The sequence below is a fragment of the Pseudophryne corroboree genome, chromosome 9, assembly GCF_028390025.1.
Source record: "Pseudophryne corroboree isolate aPseCor3 chromosome 9, aPseCor3.hap2, whole genome shotgun sequence".
Lineage (NCBI taxonomy): Eukaryota > Metazoa > Chordata > Amphibia > Anura > Myobatrachidae > Pseudophryne > Pseudophryne corroboree.
In genome coordinates this window covers 425,659,835-425,681,940 of record NC_086452.1, presented here as the reverse complement: position 1 = coordinate 425,681,940, position 22,106 = coordinate 425,659,835, and the positions used below count along the sequence as shown (strand labels likewise).

The window sequence follows — 22,106 nt, the reverse complement described above, 5'->3', positions numbered from 1 at the left end:
CTTCTTATTCCTTGGCAGCCACTCCAAGAAACAGCCTCAGCCCTCAGATTTTAACTATCTTGTTGCTGGATATTAATGAATCAGTCATTCACTTCCAAGTAACTTCCCCCCAGTAGATAGGGAGCTGGGGGGGGGGGGGGGCTGGCTGAGTCAGACCAGATAAATACATAAGTCCTATTAAGGGATGTTCCAATAACTTAACTTAAGGTCAAGTGTATTTACACCTCTTGACCTTGTCTGAAAGTTCGGGTATTTTGGGGAGGGAGGCATGAAACGTTGTATCACACAAACTTTTATGACTAGTACGAGATTGTTATCTGTTGCCTGACTCCAAAGTAGAGCAGGTAACATTCAGGACACAGCATAGCAACCATTTGACTTTGAGGAATCGCCATAACCCATGGCAACTGCACAGGAGGGTCGCAGGAGGGCTGCATTACTGGTTGCGTACTCAGACGTTTAGTCGCATACATAAAAGGCCACACTCCAGTCCAAATGAGAATCTGCACCTAGCATGGGGCTGGCTGGTGAAAGTTTTAGTGGTGCATCCAATGGTAATTTCTAAAGATACACTGAGCAGGTTTTTGCTTCTAAAGATGCTCACAGTGTGACTGGAATTTTTGATTATTTTTCTCATTTGTGTTTGTTCTTCCAGGAATTGGGACGTCTATTCACCCCCTGGGGACTGAAGAATATAAAGGTCTTTATGTGCTGCATGCATCATTCACTGTTCATTATGGTAACTCTGTAAGAATGTGTCTATTATTGTGTCCTCATTTCATAAGTAACCGGCACTTCCTTTAACACACACACGCCGCTGCCGCCGGAGACGCAGGAGGGACACAGGAGAGCCGCGCGCTGTGCCCTCCGTGTCCCTCCTTCAGAAGACAACCCCGGGAGCGACGCAGGGTAAGTAACTGGCACTGTGGGGCATATCTGGCAGCATGAGGGCACATTTGGCACTGTGGGGCATATCTGGCAGCATGAGGGCACATCTGGCACTGTGGGGCATATCTGGCACTGTGGAGCATATCTGGAAGCATGAGGGCATATCTGGCACTGTGGGGCACATCTGGCACTGTGGAGCATATCTGGCAGCATGAGGGCATATCTGGCACTGTGGAGCATATCTGGCAGCATGAGGGCATATCTGGCACTGTGGGGCACATCTGGCAGCATGAGGGCATATCTGGCACTGTGGGGCATATCTGGCAGCATGAGGGCATATCTGGCACTGTGGGGCATACCTGGAAGCATGAGGGCATATCTGGCACTGTGGGGCATACCTGGAAGCATGAGGGCATATCTGGCACTGTGGGGCATACCTAGAAGCATGAGGGCATATCTGGCACTGTGGGGCATATCTGGCAGCATGAGGGCACATCTGGCACTGTGGGGCATATCTGGCAGCATGAGGGCACATCTGGCACTGTGGGGGCATATCTGGCAGCATGAGGGCACATCTGGCACTATGGGGCATATCTGGAAGCATGAGGGCACATCTGGCACTGTGGGGGCATATCTGGCAGCATGAGGGCACATCTGGCACTATGGGGCATATCTGGAAGCATGAGGGCATATCTGGCACTGTGGGGCATATCTGGCAGCATGAGGGCACATCTGGCACTGTGGGGCATATCTGGAAGCATGAGGGCACATCTGGCACTATGGGGCATATCTGGAAGCATGAGGGCACATCTGGCACTGTGGGGCATATCTGGAAGCATGAGGGCACATCTGGCACTGTGGGGCATATCTGGAAGCATGAGGGCATATCTGGCACTGTGGGGCATATCTGGAAGCATGGGGGCATATCTGGCACTGTGGGGCATATCTGGAAGCATGGGGGCATATCTGGCACTGTGGGGCATATCTGGAAGCATGAGGGCATATCTGGCACTGTGGGGCATATCTGGAAGCATGAGGGCACATCTGGCACTGTGGGGCATATCTGGAAGCATGGGGGCATATCTGGCACTGTGGGGGCATATCTGGCAGTATGAGGGCTGTGTACAGCTAGAGCTGCATTTCCCACCCTAGGCTTATACTCGAGTCAATAAGTTTTCCCAGGTTTTTGTGGTAAAATTAGGTGCCTCGGCTTATATTCGGGTCGACTTATACTCGAGTATATACGGTACTTTTATTTTCTGTGGAGTATGTTACAATATTGAGTCAATAAATTGAAAATTTGAAAAGGATATTTTTTGCCATCTAAAAGTAACATAAGATGGCTCTATCTGTAAATAGTGATAATTACAATGGGGGTAATTCAGACTGTATTGCTGCAGCGATCGCCGTCTGAATTACTTTGTGAAGTGCGCACACGCAGCCTGGGAACCAGGTGACATACTATTAATATCTCACTGGTGCGATTGCCTCTGCCTGACTGACAGGCAGGAGAGATCGTGGGGCGGGAGGGGGTGTGCCAGCGGCGTTAGAACTCCGTTGGCGGGACGCGGTTTGGACAACAGAGGTGTGTCCGGACCGATGGGGGCGGGCTGTGGTGGCTGGGGGATGTTACACGCAGTTGCTGCAACCTGGGACATGGCGGGTAGCGGCCTGCCAGCGCGCAGGTGCTGCACTGGCTGAGAGCTACTCGTCAGGTACAAAAGCATCGCCGCCATGCAATGCTTTTGTACCTGTGCGGGGGGTCGTGCCTGACATGCGGGGCGGACTAGCCCTGTGTTGGGCGTCTCCCGCATGTCTGTGAAACTGATCATAGATGTGCTAAATTTGGCACATCTACGATCAGATCTGAATTAGGCCCAATGTACATTATTTTTACAAACCATAAGGATGAATGCATGTAATAAAAACGTATACTGCTTGTTTCATGTCATTTCAACACTTTTTTCCATAGACACACAAATTACTGAACCAGAAAAGACACAGAAAACTCTAAATGCAGGTACTGTGTGTTTTTGTAATATGTCTTTATATTATATGTTCCTGGGGCCATACAGCAGGTGCTGGATTGAAAACAACTTGACAAACGTTATCACATTAGCTACAGTTGATTTAGTCATTTCAGATATAACCTTTGGCCAATCAGGTGGGGATGTTGATTCACTGAAGGGAAGTATCCCACCAATGACCATTCATCTCTAAACTCCTATGTCAACTCTTTTGGTCATATGTAATAATGTCAAAGTTTGCTGAAGTTGCAGGACGCCGGGGGAACTCAAGCGTGTACAAGCCATGGTTTTACCTTGTAAATGATTGCCCCTTTAAAAAAGCGTCTGAGATTGACTGGCAACCCACACCTCCGGTAAACTCTGACCGTATAATATGTGCCCCTTTCTGCTGAAGTCAAACTCTCCTACTGCTTTTCCATTCACTCTGTGGACAGTAAAGGATGGTGATTAACCTGTGTGCATGTTTCAGGGTTTTCTGATGTATAATCAGACACAGTATCTTCTCATCCAAATCTTACATCAATAAACACTGTCCATGCATTCAGATGTACAATACTGAATGCTCTATGACAGCATTGTATAGTGCACAAATTGTTTGTTTCTGCAGTGGGGTACACTGGTATTCCACAGGGAATAACATTGGGGTGTAGAGTTGAATCTTGATTCGAGTCACCAACAGGCTAAAGCTTTGACTGTTCCCAGGATGCACTGCACCGCCTCCTCTATAGCCCCACCTCCAAGTACTGGACTTCCGTTTGTAAGTTGGTGCCTGCAGTGCAGGCAGCTAACAGGTGGGGCTGCTCTAGGCATCCCTGAAAAGAGATTTTTAGGAAGACTTCAAGGGACACAGCATTGGTTATGTAATTCTGACATTCTGTGCTGCGGCTCCATCACCTCCCCCAGCAGCGCTGCGTACTCCCACTGCCAGGTTCCCGGGTACTTGCAGCGGAGGCGCACCGGTCATCAGGCACACTGCTGCTGCCGCTCTCCAGGATTGCGTGGCTGCACATCAAGTAGGACGTAAGAGGGTCCCCCAGGTGGGACCCGCCGGTAATCGTGATCCTGTCGCGGTCCTAGGAGACGGACCGCGCTGCTGGCGTGGACACTGTACTGCACAGGGACCCCACTATATCCACCAGGGCAGGGAGCACAGGTCGGATTTACTGAAGTCCATTTCATATAGGCTCCACAGTACCCGGTGGTGAGGCCCAGCATAGGGGATAAGGCGCTGACCTGTAGCCCCTCCCCCAGCACTGAGCACCATCTACTGCTGGTGTACCCGCCCTGGAGCTGCATTTCCTTCTCCCTCACTCCCTGACAGAGATTTTGGCGCCATCTTCACTACTAGCTGGGCTGATCTCCGGGACTGCAGGGCTCTGTCTCCTCTGTAAAGCCGCCTGTCTCATCAGCGCTGTGCTTTTACAGACACTTAAGTATTCTACATGTCATTTTAGACAGTGTTAGTTAAGAACAAGTGTACTGCTATCTGAATATTTAGTACAAGTATTCTGTGATATACATCCAGTATTTACTGTGCATTGTAATATCTCTATACATACATATCTATATGTAATTATACTAGTCCAGTGCAGTTTATCTGTAATAACTTCTGCATTGTACCTGTGATTGAGTGTGCCTGTAGCTGCTGTGCAGAGCCGGATTAACGGCGGGTCGGAAGCATAGTTGCCGACTTTTGGGCTGCTCTCTCCGGGAGAGAGCAGCCAGTCGGCTCAGCAGGAGGGCGGGCAGTGAGCTGATGTGAGGAGGGGGGCGGTCCGTAGGTTGCACGGGGGCGGTCCGGAGGCGGACCAGAGGAGGGATGGGGCGTGGCTGCTGGATCGCGTCATGCAAGCCAGGCCCCCCACTGTGTAATGCCGCAATTACCGGCATTATACAGTGGGGGGCGTGGCTTGCATGACACGATTCAACAAGAATCACGTCATCGCCTGCCCGGACCGCCCACTTCACTCGCTAAGTGGGCAGCCGGGCAGGGGGGACCCCTGTAATCGGGAGACTTGCCTGCTCTTCCGGGGGGCCGGGAGGGTCACCCAATTTTCGTGAGCCTCCCGGCCATTCCGGGAGGGTAGGCAAGTATGGGCGGAAGGGGCGGTCGTCCCGGGGGCACCACACAAGTGGGGCCCCCATACACTGTCCTCACAACTGCAAAAAATCATCGGAGTAGGAGTACAGCATTTACCTGTCTCCTCTCCGTCCTCCTCGGCAGCTGAGACGTTCCAATACAGCTGCGGCTGCCGAGGAGCTTCACTCACTGCAGTGTGAAGTCTCGTGAGATTTGACATTATCTCACAAGACTTCACACTGCTGTTGTTAGCGGTGGTGGGTGTAGTGGGACGCGCTGGCTCCTGGCCGTTGCTAGGCAACGGGGCCGGCGCATCACTTCCGCCACTGAGCGTCCAGTCTCCAGCCGGTTGCTTAGCAACCGGGGACGCCAGGCGGCTTCCCTGCACTTCGGTTCCAGCTGTTACTAAGCAGCCGGGACGCTGCGCTCAGCGTGCCATGCTACAGCTGGGGCTATTAGGGTCCGGGGGCTGGCCTGACTGGCTCTCCCATGATTGGTCAGCAGGACCTTTTTATGGGAGCCAGAACGGTGCAGCCTCACCGGTGATAGCTTCCTGTGGAGCCTGCACCTGCCTCTGTAGTGTTCATGCTTACAGCCTGTACGTTCCAGCATCCTGTGTCCTGTTTTCCTGAGTCTGGTCCTGGGGATCAATTCCTGTCTTCCAGCCGAGTGATCTTGTATCTTGAGCCTTGGGATCCTGGTACTACAACGAGTTCGTATTCGGCACTTGGGCAGCGTTACTTTGGTTTACTGTTTTTCTTGGCGGCCGCGCCGCACTTAAACTAGTTATTTATTTTCTGTGGTCTTTGTCACGGTACGGCGGGAGACTGTGCAGGGGAGCCAGCTCTTACCTGTCCGGTCCCTCTGGAGGGGTCCAGCTGGGGGAGGTGTGGGCTGCTGGTGTCGTGCTGGCTGCGCCTGGAGGTCAGTCAGGGGCACTGGATGGAGGCTCTGCACATGTTCCTCCGACGGGGTGAGCCGTGTTGCTGTGGAGCCAGGGCTTCTGTGATCAGGCTGGACTGTGTTCCCGGCGGCCGGTTCTGGCGGCGCCATCTTGGATGTGTGCAAAAAGCCTGTCTTGCCCACACTTCGCCTATTTATCACCTTCCTGTGACCAATTAGCTCTGAGCAGCTGCTATAAGACAGGAAGGACTGGAGGAGGGAATTTGCCAGTGCAACGTCTTTCACAGTATCTGTGAAGCTAGTTCTCTGTGCTCCCACAGCGTCTCCAGTGTTTGGTTCCTGCTTACCGCAAAACTGCCCGAGCCGCCTGTTACAGTCTTACGCAGACTGACGACTCTGTTCCCATGTCCTACCAGGCTACCTGTTCCATGCGCCACGGTAACCAGCCTTCGGGATTCCTCCATTAAGTTCTGGGTCACAGTTCCGGTATCTTCAGCGAACCTTCAGTCGTGTCTCTATTCAACTGTCTTTGGCGAAACCTGCTAAACTTCTCCAAGTAATAAATGCGCAAGACCTTCATCCGTCCCGCTCACTTGTTATTTAGAGATCCATGTGCACCAGAATCATCTTCTCCAAATCCGGGTCCACAAGAATCCTCAGACGTGACAGTCTTCTCCTTCATTGTAGTGTCTGTCTTAGTTAGTTCACCCCTTGTTCTCTTTGTCTTGGTTAACGCCTTGTCACCTATTAAGACCGGGGGGCATCGGAGTCCGGGCGGACCTAATTCGCCCATTCAAACGCGGCTGCCGTGGGCACAAGAAACCATAGTCTTGCAGGCGTTAATCGACCACTGTGAAGGACAACGGAGTCAGGGATTTTTGGTAGGGGTAGCTGCATATCTCAGTTCTACCGCAGCTTCACGTATCTGTACTCGGAACTCTTCTATTGCCACCCAATCTCTTGGGTTCCAAGTGTGTAGAACATAACAGATGTGAGTGAAGCTCCTCGGCGGCCACAGCAGTAAAGGAACAGCTCAGCTGCCGAGGAGGACGGAGAGGAGACAGGTAAATGCTGTACTCCTACTCCAATGTTTTTTTTGCAGTTGTGAGGACAGTGTGTGGGGGCCCCACAAATTTGTTGCCCAGGGGCCCCCACAAACCTTAATCCTGCCCTGCTGCTGTGTGGATTCCATTCTTGTGTATCACACATCTTGTATCACTATATTCTGTACCCTGGGGGGCTAGGTGCATCAGGGTTTCATATATATATAGTGCTACACAGGATATACTGTTTTGTATTTTTCTATGTGTTTCAGTCACCTCATACCACTTAAATCCTCTGTTTGTGCTCTGTATTTACGGTCACATAACACAGGGGGTTATTTGCAGGTATTGTGTTTTTCTGGCTATACTGTACTGTCACGCTCTGAGGCTACATTCCATATAATGTCTGCCACACAGGGCGGGAAATCCGTGGACACTCCTGCATCATGCAGTGCTGGCTCCACAGATTTACCTGAAGGGGAAGTTTTAACTGCTAGTTCAGGCACTGAGTGCCATGCATCTCCTAGTCAGCCCGTAGCACCTGTGGCAAATCAGGAACCACCTTAGGCAGCATTTTCAAATATGCTGACTACACTGGTAATGCGTCTTACTCCCCCTGTGGGACCTCCTGTGCCATTACAGCCGCATGTTGTCCCTGTGATGAACGCGCCATGGGCGGATTCGCTATGTACCCAGGGGCAAAAATTATATCAATCTTTGATTGCTCAAAAAACTACCCCTCCCCCTCAGGGGCCAAGGGGTCCTCTAAACGGGCCATTTCTTCCTCACATTCCACTAATATTTTAGATAATTCTTCTGATGAAGATGGGGAATATACTGATCCGATACAGTCGCTTCTGATGAGGAATCTACAACACAGGTTGATGTTCCTGACCTAGTGGAGGCTATTAAGCTCTTCCTCCAAATAGAGGATGAGATTGAGCCCACTCCTATGTCTAAGAAACCTGATCAATTCAAATGTCAGAAGGTTGCTAAAGTAGTCATACCACATTCTGACCATTTAATTGACATACTTCAGGAATCCTGGGCGTCCCTAGGAAAAAATTTTTCCCTGTCTAAAAAGATGCTAGCTCGTTATCCTATCCCTGCGGAGTTGAGTAACAAGTGGGAAACTCCACCGCCGGTGGACTCGCATGTCACCCGTCTTGTGGTGTCATCTACTCTGCCTGTCACCACCGTCACCTCACTGAAGGAACCGACGGATAAGCGTGTGAAGGGATGCCTAAAGTCTATCTACACACTTACAGGTGTTGTACATAGACCCACCATGGCAGCCTCTTGAGCTGCAAAAGGAATTGAAGCATGGGTTCAGGCAATTGAGGATGAGCTGCCTCAGGATTTCTCAGACACTGCCAGACAATATCTATCTTATATTATCACAGCCTCCCACTATATTCAGGAGGCGGCCTCTGATGCAGGTGTTATGGCGGCCAAGGCGTCTACTATGTCTATCCTGGCTTGTCATACTGTATAATGTGGTTAAGGTCCTGTATGGTGGACCTGGACTCTAAAAAGACCTTGGAGGTGCTGGAGAGGATCTGAACAAGATTATGACTGACTTAGCATCTGCTAAGACTGCATTTCTCCCAAGTACTAATCCTTCTGCTCCGAAGGCTAAGAGTACCACCTTTCGTTCCTTTCAACCTCCAGGAAAAACAAAAGTTCAGATGTACCCGAGACAGGCTCGTGCTTCCAAAACCACTAAGTCCAAACCTAAATGATCCTGGGCCTTCCGTCAGCCTGCTTTCAAACAAGACAAGCCTGCTGCATGATTAGGCGGGCCTCTCTCTTGGGGACCGCAGGGTGGCAGGCCGACTTCTGCAGTTCACCTGAAAGCGCAAACTCTACACCTAGTTGTACAATCACTCCTGGACACAGGAGTGGTGGTGCTGGTACCTCTGTCTCAGAGAGGCAGAGGATACTATTCGACTCTGTTTCTATTTCCCAAACCGAATGGGTCCTTCCGGCTGATACACAACCTCAAATCTTTGAACAAATTTGTGAGGGTATCCAAATTCCATATGGAAACTCTGCGCTCTATTGTACTGGTCATGGGGCCCAAGGACTATATGGTATCCCTGGACATACAGGATGCTTACCTGCACATACCTATTGCCATGTTGCATCAGCAATATCTGCGGTTTGCTATTGGCAATCTACATTATCAATTCCTAGCCTTACCTTTTGGAGTGACAACGGCTCCTTGGATCTTCACCAAGGTCATGGCAGTAATGACGGCCTTTCTCCACCGTCAGGGTTCAGGATCCTGCCGTATCTGGATGACTTGCTGATCCTGTCAAACTCTCCGTAGGTTCTCCTCAGTCACCTGGAACTGACGGTCCAATTCCTACAAGTCCACGGGTGGCTCATCAACTGGAAGCAGTCCTCGCTGGTCCCTGCTCGGAGCATGGTGCACCTGGGGGCACTGCTGGACACACACAACCATTGATTGTTCTTGTCTCCAGAGAAGGTCCTGAAACTTCAGGACAGGATCAGATGCTTTCTCTCTCGCCAGAGAGTGTCGATACACTCGGCGATGCAAGTACTAGGCCTCATGGTGTTGGCTTTCGACATGGTAGAGTACGCCCAATTTCAAACACACCCTCTGCAGAGGTTAATCCTTTCCAAGTGGGATGGCCTGCCTCATCGGATCAGGTCTCAAATGATTTCCTTGACTCCGGAGATTTGTCTGTCACTGAGCTGGTGGCTACAGTATCAACAGTTGAGCAGGGGCTATCCCTTCTGGATTTCCAACTGGATCCTCCTAACGACGGATGCCAGCCTGCGGGGTTGGGGTGCAGTGTTGGAGCAACACTCTCTCCAGGGTCGGTGGACCAGGGAGGAAACTCTCCTCCTGATAAACATTCTGGAATTGCAGGCAGTGTTCAATGCGTTGACACTTGCCCTGCCACTTGTACAGAACAGGCCTGTTCAAGTACAATCAGCCAATAACACCACCGTGGTGTACATAAATCATCATGGCGGCACTCAAAGCCGCATGTCAATGGTGGAAGTATCAAAAATACTCCATTGGGCGGAACGCCATCTGCCAGCAATATCAGCAGTCCTCAACTGGGAAGCGGATTTCCTCAGTCGTCAGGACGTTCATGCTGGAGAGTGGAGTCATCCGGAAGTCTTTCAACTCTTAATGGACAGGTGGGGCCTACCAGATGTGGACCTGATGGCATCTTGACACAATCACAAGGTACCGGTCTTCAGACCAAGAACAATGGATCCTCAAGCTGCGTTCGTGGATGTACTGGAAATTCCATGGAACTTTCGGCTGCCATACGTGTTCCCTCCTGTGTCACTCCTGCCCATGGTTCTACAGAAGTTCAAGCAAGAAGGATGAATACAAATTCTAGTCGCTCCAGCGTGGCCCAGATGGCATTAGACCTCCAGGGTCTATCGTTCGAACGTCCTCTTCTACTTCCTCAATGCCCAGACCTCCTCGTTCAGGGCCCTTGTGTCTACCCGGACTTGGCCAGAGTGGCTTTGACGGTGTGGCTCTTGAAGCGTCACTCCAAACTAAATTAAAAGCCCGTAAACAGGCTTCAGCTCGGATTTATTATAGGGTCTGGAATTCTTACTTCACTTGGTGGCAGAATTATGATGTGTACAAATTCAGTACTTCCAGACTTTTGGCTTTTCTGAAACAAGGCCTAGACTTAGGTCTTCGTCTGGTCTCCCTCAAGGTTCACATATCTGCCTTGTCGGTGTGGTTTCAAAGAAAACCTGTGTCTATTCCTGACGTTCATACGCTCTGGGTGTTTTACGGATTCAGCCTCCCTATGTCCCTCCTGTGGCTCCATGGGATCTGTCTGTTGTTTTGAATGCCCTTCAAGAGTCTCCATTCGAACCTCTTGAGTCTGTGGACCTTCAATGTCTTACACTTAGCTTCTTTGGGTTTGTATGGCATTAGCTGCTAGCCCCTTCTCCTGTCATGAGAATGTGGTTCTATGTGACTAACATCTGCCATCTCTCTTACCTGCTACTGCATTGGACTGGTTAACGAAACTGAGCTCCAGTGCCTGGAGGCGGGGCTATAGAGGAGGTGGTGCAGTGCATCCTTGGATGGAAATAAAGTCGCATGGCTCCCCCAGTCCAAGAAACGTCACTGATTAGTAATTTCTGTGTCTTAGTTTGTTGAGTCTTCTAAGGTATATGTTTCTCATACCATACATGGATTTATGCTGATGGAGTCAGTTCATGTATTTCAGTTGCGGTGCCAAAAATCACACAGCTGAAGGCATCCCAATCAAGCACATATGGCCAAGGGTTTGCAAGGAATGCTATTGATGGGTCATTAGCTCACCAGGATCCACCATCGCCATGTGCTGTGACTGATGAGCAATACCAACCATGGTGGACAGCGGAATTAAAGTCCACCTACAAAATCCACTCCGTCGCACTGACTAACAGGGGTGACTGTTGCCCGTCTGATCTTGATGGGGCGGAGATTCGTGTAGGACACAATGCCTCTGACTGGGAGCATTACGCCATGTAAGGAAATATTTTACTATGGTCTCTTGATGAACATAATTGCAGTGCTTACTTGTTATGTTGAAAAGGGAGTATGTTGCATAAAATTATATAATTTTTTGTAAACAGTATTTTATTCATTATCTTTATGGTTTCATTCTGTATTGTAATAGTTAAATTAAACATTTATTATGCTGGTCATGGTGTCATTTCCTAGGCCTAGCGAACCTGTGTTTCCAGCTGTTGTGAAACTACAAGTCCCAGCATTCCTCGCCACAATTTTGTTATTAAGGAATGCTAAAACTGTTGCAGGACACGTTGGTGTGTGTAGTTTCACTGAAGAGCCACAGGTTGGCCAGTCCTGTCCTCTAAACATAAAATAATGGTATGGTGGCTTTAAATGGGTTTAGTATGAAATTCCTACAATAAAAATCCTGACGGTCAAAATACCGACATTTAAAATACTGACAAGGTCAAAACACCAACATTTAAATTGTCGACAGGTCAAAAAGTCAACGCAGGTTTTTTACTGTTTTTTTGTTGTGTATGTCGACATAGGTCGACATGGACACCATATAAGTGTACCATGTCCACTCACATGGCTCGCTGTGCTCGGCATACTGTTATATTCACCCTCCAGGTCCACTGGGATGAAGTATGAATAAGTCAGTTTCAATGTAAAAATCATGAAAAACTTATGTCGATTTTTTGACCTGTCGAAATTTTAAATGTCGGTATTTTGACCTTGTCGGTATTTTAAATGTCAGTATTTTGACCATGTCTGTATGTTGACCTTGTCGGGATTTTGACCATCGGTTAATGCTTGTCTGGATTTTGATTGTAGATTAATTGACTGCATCCCCTTTAAATTATTAAATAAGAATTTGTACAGATGGATGTGATTTATAGAGGGAAAGAGGAGAATACAGTGACACTAATAAAAGAGGTGCAGGATCTGACTCCTCCCACTCATTTGCATACTAAAGCCATTGGCATTAGCCAAAAAAAGCTTTCAGTAAAGACAAGAGATGTGCTAATATTTCTGCAGTTGGGTACACTGGACTCCACGGGGAATAAAATCAGGGGTGTAGAGTTGAATCTTGATCCGAGGTACCAACAGGCTAAAGCTTTGACTGTTCCCAGGATGCACTGCACCGCCTCCACTATAGCCCCACCTCCAGGTACTGGAGTTCAGTTTGTAAGTTGGTGCCTGCAGTGCAGTCAGCTAACAGATGGGGTTGCGCTAGGCAGCCCTGAAAAGAGCTTTTTTTTTTTTTTTAGAAGACTTCAAGGGACGCAGCACAAGCACTAGTTGCAGTGTATGTCATGTTGACATTCTGTGGTGAAGTCCAGCAGAGGGGATAAGGCGCAGACCTGTAGCCCCTCCCCCAGCTCCAGGCGCCATCTACAGCAGGTGTTCCCGCCCTGGAGCTGCATCTCTCTCTCTCCCTCACTCCCTGTCAGCGTTTGGGTGCCATTTCACATAGCTGCGCTGATCCTGGGCACTGTCTCCTCTGTAAAGCCGCCTGTCTCATCAGCACTGTGCATTTACAGGACACTTAAGTATTCTACATGTTATTTAGACAGCGTTAGTTAAGAACAAGTGCACTCTATATAAATATTTAGTACAAGTATTATGTGATATACATCCAGTGTTTACTGTGCATTGTTATATCTGTATATATACATTTCTATATGTAGTTTTACTAGTCCAGTGCAGTTTTATTAGTTATATGTAATTTCTGCATTGTACCTGTGACTGTGTGTGCCTATAGCTGCTGTGTAGTTTCTATTCTGTGTATCACACATATTGCTATCACTATATTCTGTGCGTCAGGGTCTCATATACCATATAGTGTTCCACAGGATATACTGTTTTGTAGTTTTTCCTGTGTGTTTCAGTCACCTCACACTGCTTAAATCCTCTGTTTGTGCTTTGCATTTGCTGCCACAAAACACAGTGGGTTTTTTGCAGGTATTGTGTTTGTCTGGCTATATTGTACTGTTGCGCCCTTAAGCTACATTCCCAATAATGTCTGTTACAAAGGGCGGGAAATCCGCAGATGCTCCTGCATCATGCAGTGCTGGCGCCACGGATTCGACTGAGGAAAAGGTTTCAACTGAGGATTCAGGTAATTGGTGCCCTGCACCTTCCAGTCAGTCTGTGGCTAATCAAGACGCACCTTGGGCTGCTTTTTCAAATATGCTGACTATTCTTGTAACATGACTTACACCCCATGTGGGACCTCCTGTGCCATTACAGCCACAAATTGTCCCTGTAGGTAATCCACCATGGGCGGATACTCTGTCAACCCAATTACAGCAATTAAATCAGTCCTTGGTTAAACACAAACCTAACCCTCGCCCTACTGGGACCAAACGGTCCTCTAAACTGGCCATTTCTTCCTCACAATCCACTAAAATTTCGGATGATTCTTCAGATGAGGATGGGGATTATACTGATCCTTCAGATACTGATATTGTTGTTTCTGATGAGGAATCTACAACTCAGGTTGATGTTCCTGAACTAGTGGAGGCCATCAAGCTAATTCTCCAGATTGATAACACTGATCTTCTTACTACGTCTAAAAAACCTGATAAGTTTAAATGTCAGAAGGTTGCTAAAGTAGTTTTACCTCATTCTGACCTCTTAATTGACATACGCCAGGAAGCCTGGTCATCTCCAGGAAAGACATTTTCCCTGTCTAAGAGGATGTTGGCTCGTTATACTATCCCTACAGAGTTGAGTAACAAGTGGGAATCTCCACCGCCGGTGGACTCTCATGTCGCCCGTTTAGTGGTGTCATCTACTCTGCCTGTCACCACTGTCACTTCACTGAAGTAACCGATGGATAAGTGTGTGGAGGGATGCCTAAAGTCTATCTACACACTTACCGGTGCTGTACATAGACTCACCATGGCAGCCTCTTGGGCTGCAAAAGCTATTGAAGCATGGGTTCAGGCAGTTGAGGATGAGCTACCTCTACATTTTTCTGACACTGTCAGACAATATTTGCCGTATATTACCACATCCTCTCACTATATTCAGGAGGTGGCATCTGATGCCGGTGAAATGGCAGCCACGGCATTTACTACGTCTATCCTGGCTCGCCAGATTTAGTGGTTTAGGTCCTGGAAATTGGACCTGGACTCCAAAAAGACATTGGAGGTGCTCCCTTTTAAGGGGGACATTATATTTGGGTAGGATTTGAACAACATTGTGACTGACTTGGCAACAGCCAAGACTGCATGTCTCCCAAGTACTAATCCTTCTGCTCCGAAGGCTAAGAGTACCAACTTTCGTTCCTTTCGACCGCCAGGTTAAGCAAAGGGTCAGGCTCGTACTTCCAAAACCACCAAGACCAAGTCTAAGCAATCTTGGGCCACCCATCAGCCTGCAGCATGACGGGGAGGGCCTACCCCTGGGGGACCTCGGGGTGGGTGGCTGACTTCTGCAGTTCGCCCAGGCATGGTTAAGGACCACTTCGGATGCCTGGGTGCGGGAAATTATCTCTCACGGGTATGCGATCTCTTTCAAGAGATGCCCCCTTCAACGGTTCTGCTCGACGGTTATCCCTTCGGATCCGCTGAAAGCACAAACTCTACACTTGGTTGTACAATCTCTCCTAGATACTGTAGTGATTGTGCCGGTACCTCTGTCTCAAAGAGGAAGGGGTTACTATTAGACCCTGTTTCTAGTTCCTAGCCTTGCCTTTTGGAGTGACAACGGCTCCTTGGATCTTCACCAAGGTCATGGCAGTAATGACGGCCTTTCTCCGCCGTCAGGGTTCAGGATCCTGCCGTATCTGGACGACTTGCTGATCCTGTCAAACTCTCCGTGGGTTCTCCTCAGTCATCTGGAACTGATGGTCCAATTCCTACAAGCCCACGGGTGGCTCATCAACTGGAAGAAGTCCTCACTGGTCCCTGCACGGAGCATGGTGCACCTGGGGGCACTGCTGGACACACACAACCATCAATTGTTCTTGTCTCCAGAGAAGGTCCTGAAACTTCAGGACAGGATCAGATGTTTCCTCTCTCGCCAGAGAGTGTCGATACACTCGGCGATGCAAGTACTAGGCCTCATGGTGTTGGCTTTCGACATGGTAGAGTATGCCTAATTTCATTCACACCCTCTGCAGAGGTTAATCCTTTCCAAGTGGGACGGCCTGCCTCACCGGATCAGGTCTCAAATGATCTCGTCTGCGGAGGTTTCTCTGTCACTGAGCTGGTGGCTACAGGACCAACAGTTGAGCAGGGGCCGTCCCTTCTGGATCTTCATCTGGGTCCTCCTAACAACGGACACCAGTCTGCGGGGTTGGGGCGCAGTGTTGGAGCAACACTCTCTCCAGGGTCGGTGGACCAAGGAGGAAACTCTCCTCCCGATAAATGTTCTGGAATTGCAGGCAGTGTTCAATGCATTGACACTGGCCCTGCCTCTGGTACAGAACAGGCCTGTTCAAGTACAATCAGACAATGCCACTACGGTGGTGTACATAAATCATCAAGGCGGCACTCAAAGTCGCATGGCAATGATGGAAGTGTCAAAAATTCTCCAATGGGTGGAACGCCATCTGCCAGCCATATCGGCAGTGTTCATTCTGTAAGTCCTCAAATGAGAAGCGGATTTCCTCAGTCGTCAGGATGTACATGCCGCAGAGTGAAGTCTTCATCCCGAAGTCTTTCAACTCCTAGTGGACAAGTGGGGCCTACCAGATGTAGACCTGATGGTGTCTCGACACAATCACAAGGATCCGGTCTTCGGTGCAAGGACAAGGAAACCTCAAGCGGCGTTCATGGACGCACTAGTAATTCCATGGCACTTTCGGCTGCCATATGTGTTCCCTCCAGTGTCATTCATGCCCAGGGTAATATGGAAGTTTAAGCAAGAAGGAGGAATACTACTTCTAGTCGCTCCGGCGTGGCCCAGACGGCGTTGGTTCTCAGACCTGCAGGGTCTCTCGACAGAACGTCCTCTTCTACTTCCTCAACGCCCAGACCTCCTCGTTCAGGGCCCTTGGTCCTACCCGGACCTGGCCAGTCTGGCTTTCAAACTATATTGAAAGCCCGTAAACCAGCCTCAGCTCGGATTTATTACAGGATCTGGAATTCTTACTTCACTTGGTGTGCTGCTAAGAATTATGACGCGTGTACTTTCAAAACTTCAAGACTTTTGGCTTTTCTCCAGCAAGGCCTAGACTTGGGCCTTCGTCTGGCCTCCCCCAGGTTCATAAATCTGCCTTGTCGGTGTTGTTTCAAAGGAATATTGCGTCTCTTCCTGACGTTCATACTTTCACTCAGGGTGTTCTACGGATTCAGCCTCCCTATGTCCCTACTGTGGCTCCATGGGATCTGTCTGTTGTATTGAATGCCCTGCAAGAGTCTCCATTTGAACCTCTTGAGTCTGTGGACCTTAAATGCCTTATGCTTAAGGTTGTTTTTCTGTTGGCTATTAACTCTGTTAGGAGGGTGTCGGACTTAGGCGCTTTATCCTTTCGTCCACCCTTTCTGATTTTTCACCGTGACCAGGCTGTTCTTTGAACTCGCCCTGCTTATTTGCCTAAGGTGGTGTCATCTTTTCACCTTAACCAGGAGATTGTGGTTCTGGCCTTCACCTCTTCTGGTCTGTCCTCCAAAGAAAAATATTTGGATGTGGTACGGGCTCTCCGTGTCTATGTTGAGAGGACTGCCTCCAACAGGAGGTCTGATTCTCTTTTTGGACTTTTTGTTTTTCACAAACATGGCTGGCCTGCGAATAAGCAGGCCCTGGCCAGATGGATTAGAATGGTGATTGCACAAGCCTATGCGCAGGCTGGGCTCCCAGCTCCTGCTGCTATCAAAGCCCATTCTACTCGGTCTGTTGGACCTTCTTGGGTAGCCTGTCGTGGCACGTCCCCAGAACAATTGTGCAAGGCAGCTACGTGGCCCTCAGTGAACACGTTCATCAGGTTCTATGCCTTTGTGTTAGGGTCTCCTGCCCTGTGCTGCCACGTCGTCATGGCAACCGGGAGACAAGTGCTAGCGGAGTAACCTGAGCGCAGCTGATACTCCGGTTCGGGTCTTTTGCTGTGCAGTGGTTACAGGCTCTGTGCACGGCAGGGGATCCGGTGATGGTTTTTGTGCTCACAGTCTGTGAGGTCTGAGTGGGGCGTGGACAGCACCTGCTTTATAAACCCTCTTCTCAGGTTAAGCAGATGCTGCTGAATCTTTGTTGGTTAGTTAGTTCCTGAAAGTTAGCCAGTACTGTGTAGCTTTGTATTTGTTGTTGCTTACTGCAAATAGGCCTGGGGATTTGGTACTACACTCTGCCAATCCAGACCTAGCAGTAAGACTGGAGTCAGTCGTTTAACTTGCTGGGGTTCTTTTGCTACTCTGTGAACTTAGCAAGTTTGCGGCTGTATTCTCAGACTTGCCTGCCTAAATCCTTTCTCACTGTGCAAGGTGTTCAGGTGTCAGTTTAGTGGCAGTAAGCTGAACCTGTGCACTGCAAGTGAGGATTAGGATTGTGGAGACTCTCCTTGTGTCTATCATTCCATCTCTGACCAAGGAGTTTACTGCCACACCCGTTGGTAACCCTTTAGGGTTTTGCTGTTGCCCTTAGCAACAGCATTTCGGGTTCTCTACGTATTAAAACACAACATCTTGCTTTTTCCATCTGAGCATTACTAATACCAGGGAGACACCCAGTTTCTTAGCCTCTGGGCTTCTCTGTTCACTTTGTGTTTATTTTGTTACCCTATCACCTTCTGTGTACGTAATGTCATATTCCCCAGTCTGTCTGTGAGTTCATTTGTTTTGCATCCCTATCCGTTCAGACACCAGTACATTCCTGCAGGCACTGGTGTGCATAACAGTTCAGACACCAGTACATTCCTGCAGGCACTGGTGTGCATAACAGTTCAGACACCAGTACATTCCTGCAGGCACTGGTGTGCATAACACTTTGATTCGTCCGCCTCCCAGGATGCTTTATTTGGATGCCGGGTTCTTGTGCCCGCTACAGTGCGTCCCTTCCCATGAGGGATTGCTTTAGGACATCTTCGATGCTATTCCCTGTGGAATCCCAGTGTACACCACTGCAGAAAAGGAGATTTATGTTAGATTTACCATGGTAAATCTCTTTCTGCGAGGTACACTGCATTCCACAGGACGCCCACCCTGATGCACTTAGCTTCTTCGGGTTTGTATGGCATTAGGTACTGTTAATGCCTGATATTGATTACCTTATAACCTTAACTATATGGGTAAGAGACTAAATACGCAATTGGCGTATGAGATACCGTAAGGGTACGCACTTAGCGCAGCAGACGCTTAGCCGTGGACGAGACGCACGAGCGGCACGTTCGCTCACGGCTTAATGCGTAGAGTCAAGCACGCTATAGGCTGCTGACTGATGTAATTATACGCTACCAGCGTAGCGGACGCTCGAGACCACGAGGAGATCACAAGCGGCGCTGACGCTCACAGAATTAAACCTTAATAACTATACCATAAGTAATGTACTTATACTGTAAACCTTTGTGCAGTGATCAGGTGTAAATGCAACGCAGTGTAACCTTGTTAGTTTAAAAGCGGTATGAGCGTCTGTGACGCTCTGAGAACACTTAGCAATATAATAAACACTCAAATACCGGTCTAAGGTTCTAACACCTTTAAATTGCAAAAGAATACACAATACAAGTTATACACTACCAAACTAACATAAACTACCTAACAGAGTTACTACACGTTTAAAATACAATAGTGGCACAATTACATTTAAGGGAAAGGAGAGAGAGAGAGAGAGAGTGGCTTACAATAAACATGAGGTAAAATGGTTGCAGAGAATTTACGCACAAGGGAAACAATCGCATGCGCCTTTCTGGATATCCAGCTCCCGATTATCAGTGATGAGAACCGTTGAGAAGAGTATAGTGGGAGCTGGCCCAGATCGGCTTGTCTTTATATACACTACACACAGTACAATACAATGGTCCCTACAATCTCATTGTTCATTGGACACAGGAATCCGTCTCTGCATTATAACAAAAGGTCATAGGTTGGTTCATACAGGTGGGCTGTGACTATTTCAAACTGCTCAGGTGGGAGGGAATCTCAGGTTTCCCGCCGCATGGGTAATAAAGTTCAAACATAGTAAATGTCCATAAACTTCTTATAGTCATAACTATTCGCACGAGCGATTAATCTGTTTCTAACCAACACCGGAATATTGCTAATTAAATACTCTTCCGATGGATACTTAACACCACTGTGTAACCCCTGTCTGACCCTTCGTATCAAACAAAGAGGGATCTCTTTGTCTATGAACATGCTACATTAACTAAACTTTCAGTTATTACTAAGGGGAACATTACCAATAAAACCTGCTATATGGATTCATTAATGAGCGATTGAGTCGCTCGCTAGACGCACACAAACTCTACCGTAAGTGCACATACCATGCGCTCGAGCACACGCCCGTTCAGGCGCCGTCACGCATCTGCGAGTATGTGCAAGCACGCCAGTGTAAGTGCATGTGCAGCGGGCAAGCACATGAGGTGCATATATGGCAACGTGCAGTGTGACATTTTTCTGACTTTGACAGTCCACCCTTTGGCAGTCACCAATAACTGCCACTTCCTAAAACATTTTAAAAAGAGAAAAATATATGTCATATGTAAATACATTTCTATGATTGGGTAAGGGAGGAGAGAAGAAGGTGGGAAAAGGGTATGACCTAGTGAGATAGTAGAAGCATGTGTGTATGAATCCATGTTTGAGGGGTCATGTATCATCGTGCCGTACGTGTTTTAAATCAAGCTTCGAGGTATTGCGAAGTATACATTTGAATTCCTTCTTATCCCGTATTAAAGGTCTGTGGATGGGCTGTCAAACTTTACCGAGCTCTCTTCGGCTTTTGGTTGTAACAAAATGGGGGAGCACATTTTAGTTGATGATACATGAATGGGGGGGATATGTGATTGCTGATATCTGTGCCTATATTCCCTATCGACTATGTGTGTCATTACCTGAAGGTTGTAGAGATGAAGATGAGAAACAATTATGGTAAATGCAGTGATAAACTATGTGAGTTTAATATACATTTGCCGATTGAGGTCTTGTCTTGTCTCGATGTACATGTTGACTGTAGTCTCCTTGGACTTTTGCCAAAATGCGAGCAAAAGCTTTCTCAATGTCCATAGACTTACAAAAAGTGTTGGGCTAGCGTAAGTTAAAATTACTAGGGATATGGGGGGTCTATGGCATAGTCCATCAGTTGTCTGTGAAAAAGGTTGTCAAATTCTTCTTCCAAGTGGATGTCTTTTACCTTGGAGGAAAACAAAGGAGAAACGGGTGAAAGAAACGGACCGTGGAATCACATTTTCATCACAACATTGTCTCTATCGTTGGGTCATAAATCACATTAGTCGTTGTTATTACAGTGTCCTCACTTCTTAAACTCATCACTCGGGCACTACGTTTACACTTCGTTAAAACCCGAACGCATCTAAATATCATACCGACCAATATGATGACACCCAGAATACACAAAAGAAATTTCCCTACATCCATGATAATACCTTGGGCCCATTCTCCTAAACCAGAGAACCAATTTCGTGGGTTCAACCATGACACCCAACTGGTCAGCTCATTACCCACAGCGGCGAGGGTGAGATTGTGTTTCCTTCGGAACTCCCACTTTAATTGCAAAATGTCATCCATCTTTTGGTCTATGACCTCGACCGGGTCCTCAGTGCTGTTCGTAATATACGTGCAACACTTTATTGCATACTGAGTCGCCAAGGTAACACAATACCCGCCCGTCACAGCCGTGAGATAATTGAGAATCATCCTATGCTGAACCAGTTCTGTTTAGTAGGCTTGTAACTCTCTCCCAGTATACCTGAATGTGTCATCATACATTTCAGTGATATTGTCTAATAAATTTGCAAGCGCAGATATATATCTATAATTCATCACTCCTCTGGCGGTACGAGTGATATCTAACGCGAGTAGGACTTGAATCCCGGTGGAATCATGGATCAGGTCAGAGGCCGAATGCTCTGTTCTCTCTATCAGGTGCCGTTTAACGATGTGTTCGTAATGAGTGTGAGTATAAGGAGCTTGGGCACCACGGTGAATATCTTTCATTTTAGTGTGGGATACAGTCATTACCTCAGGCAGTACTTTTCCAATATAACACAACCCTTCTGAGTTTGGGGCAAGCCACTTATACGCCTTCCTCCCGCATATGAAATATGCATCATTGGGGAGAACATATGGGACGGAGTGTGACATAACCATATTACAAATTTTCCATATGAAATCTCCTAACCCTAATTCTCCCATCTGTTTAGTACACGTATCTGTTTGTATGACATGTGCACAGTATCCTGGTGATACTTCTCCAACTCGCATGGTCTTACTTCCTAAAGTGTACCTATACCGGAAGAATCTTCCATGGTCGGCTATCTGGCGTATAAGTTCTGTGTCTATAGGCAATCTGTCAGCTCTATGCGAGAATGTCATGGTCTGATTACTCCATGACACTTCCCAATTTCCCGGCTTTCGGGGATTGGAAATGTTAAAGCACACTAAGGACCTATCCACATGATATTGGTGGAGCTTCAAACTAGGAGGACTGGAGATATTAAACCTCTTGTCCACCGGTCTCCCACCACT

At 48.1% G+C, this 22,106-nt stretch overlaps 1 protein-coding gene across 2 annotated transcripts in view; it reads left to right on the top strand.

Moving 5' to 3' along the window:
- LOC134958390 (uncharacterized) overlaps positions 1–22,106 on the top strand; it is a 308,066-nt gene that overhangs the window by 118,809 nt on the left and 167,151 nt on the right. For both annotated transcript variants that reach the window (XM_063940954.1, XM_063940953.1), the window contains exons 11-13: positions 656–700; positions 2,861–2,908; positions 11,183–11,465. In XM_063940954.1, coding sequence (XP_063797024.1) covers positions 656–700; positions 2,861–2,908; positions 11,183–11,465 — 376 coding nt within the window. The remainder of the gene's footprint in view (positions 1–655; positions 701–2,860; positions 2,909–11,182; positions 11,466–22,106) is intronic.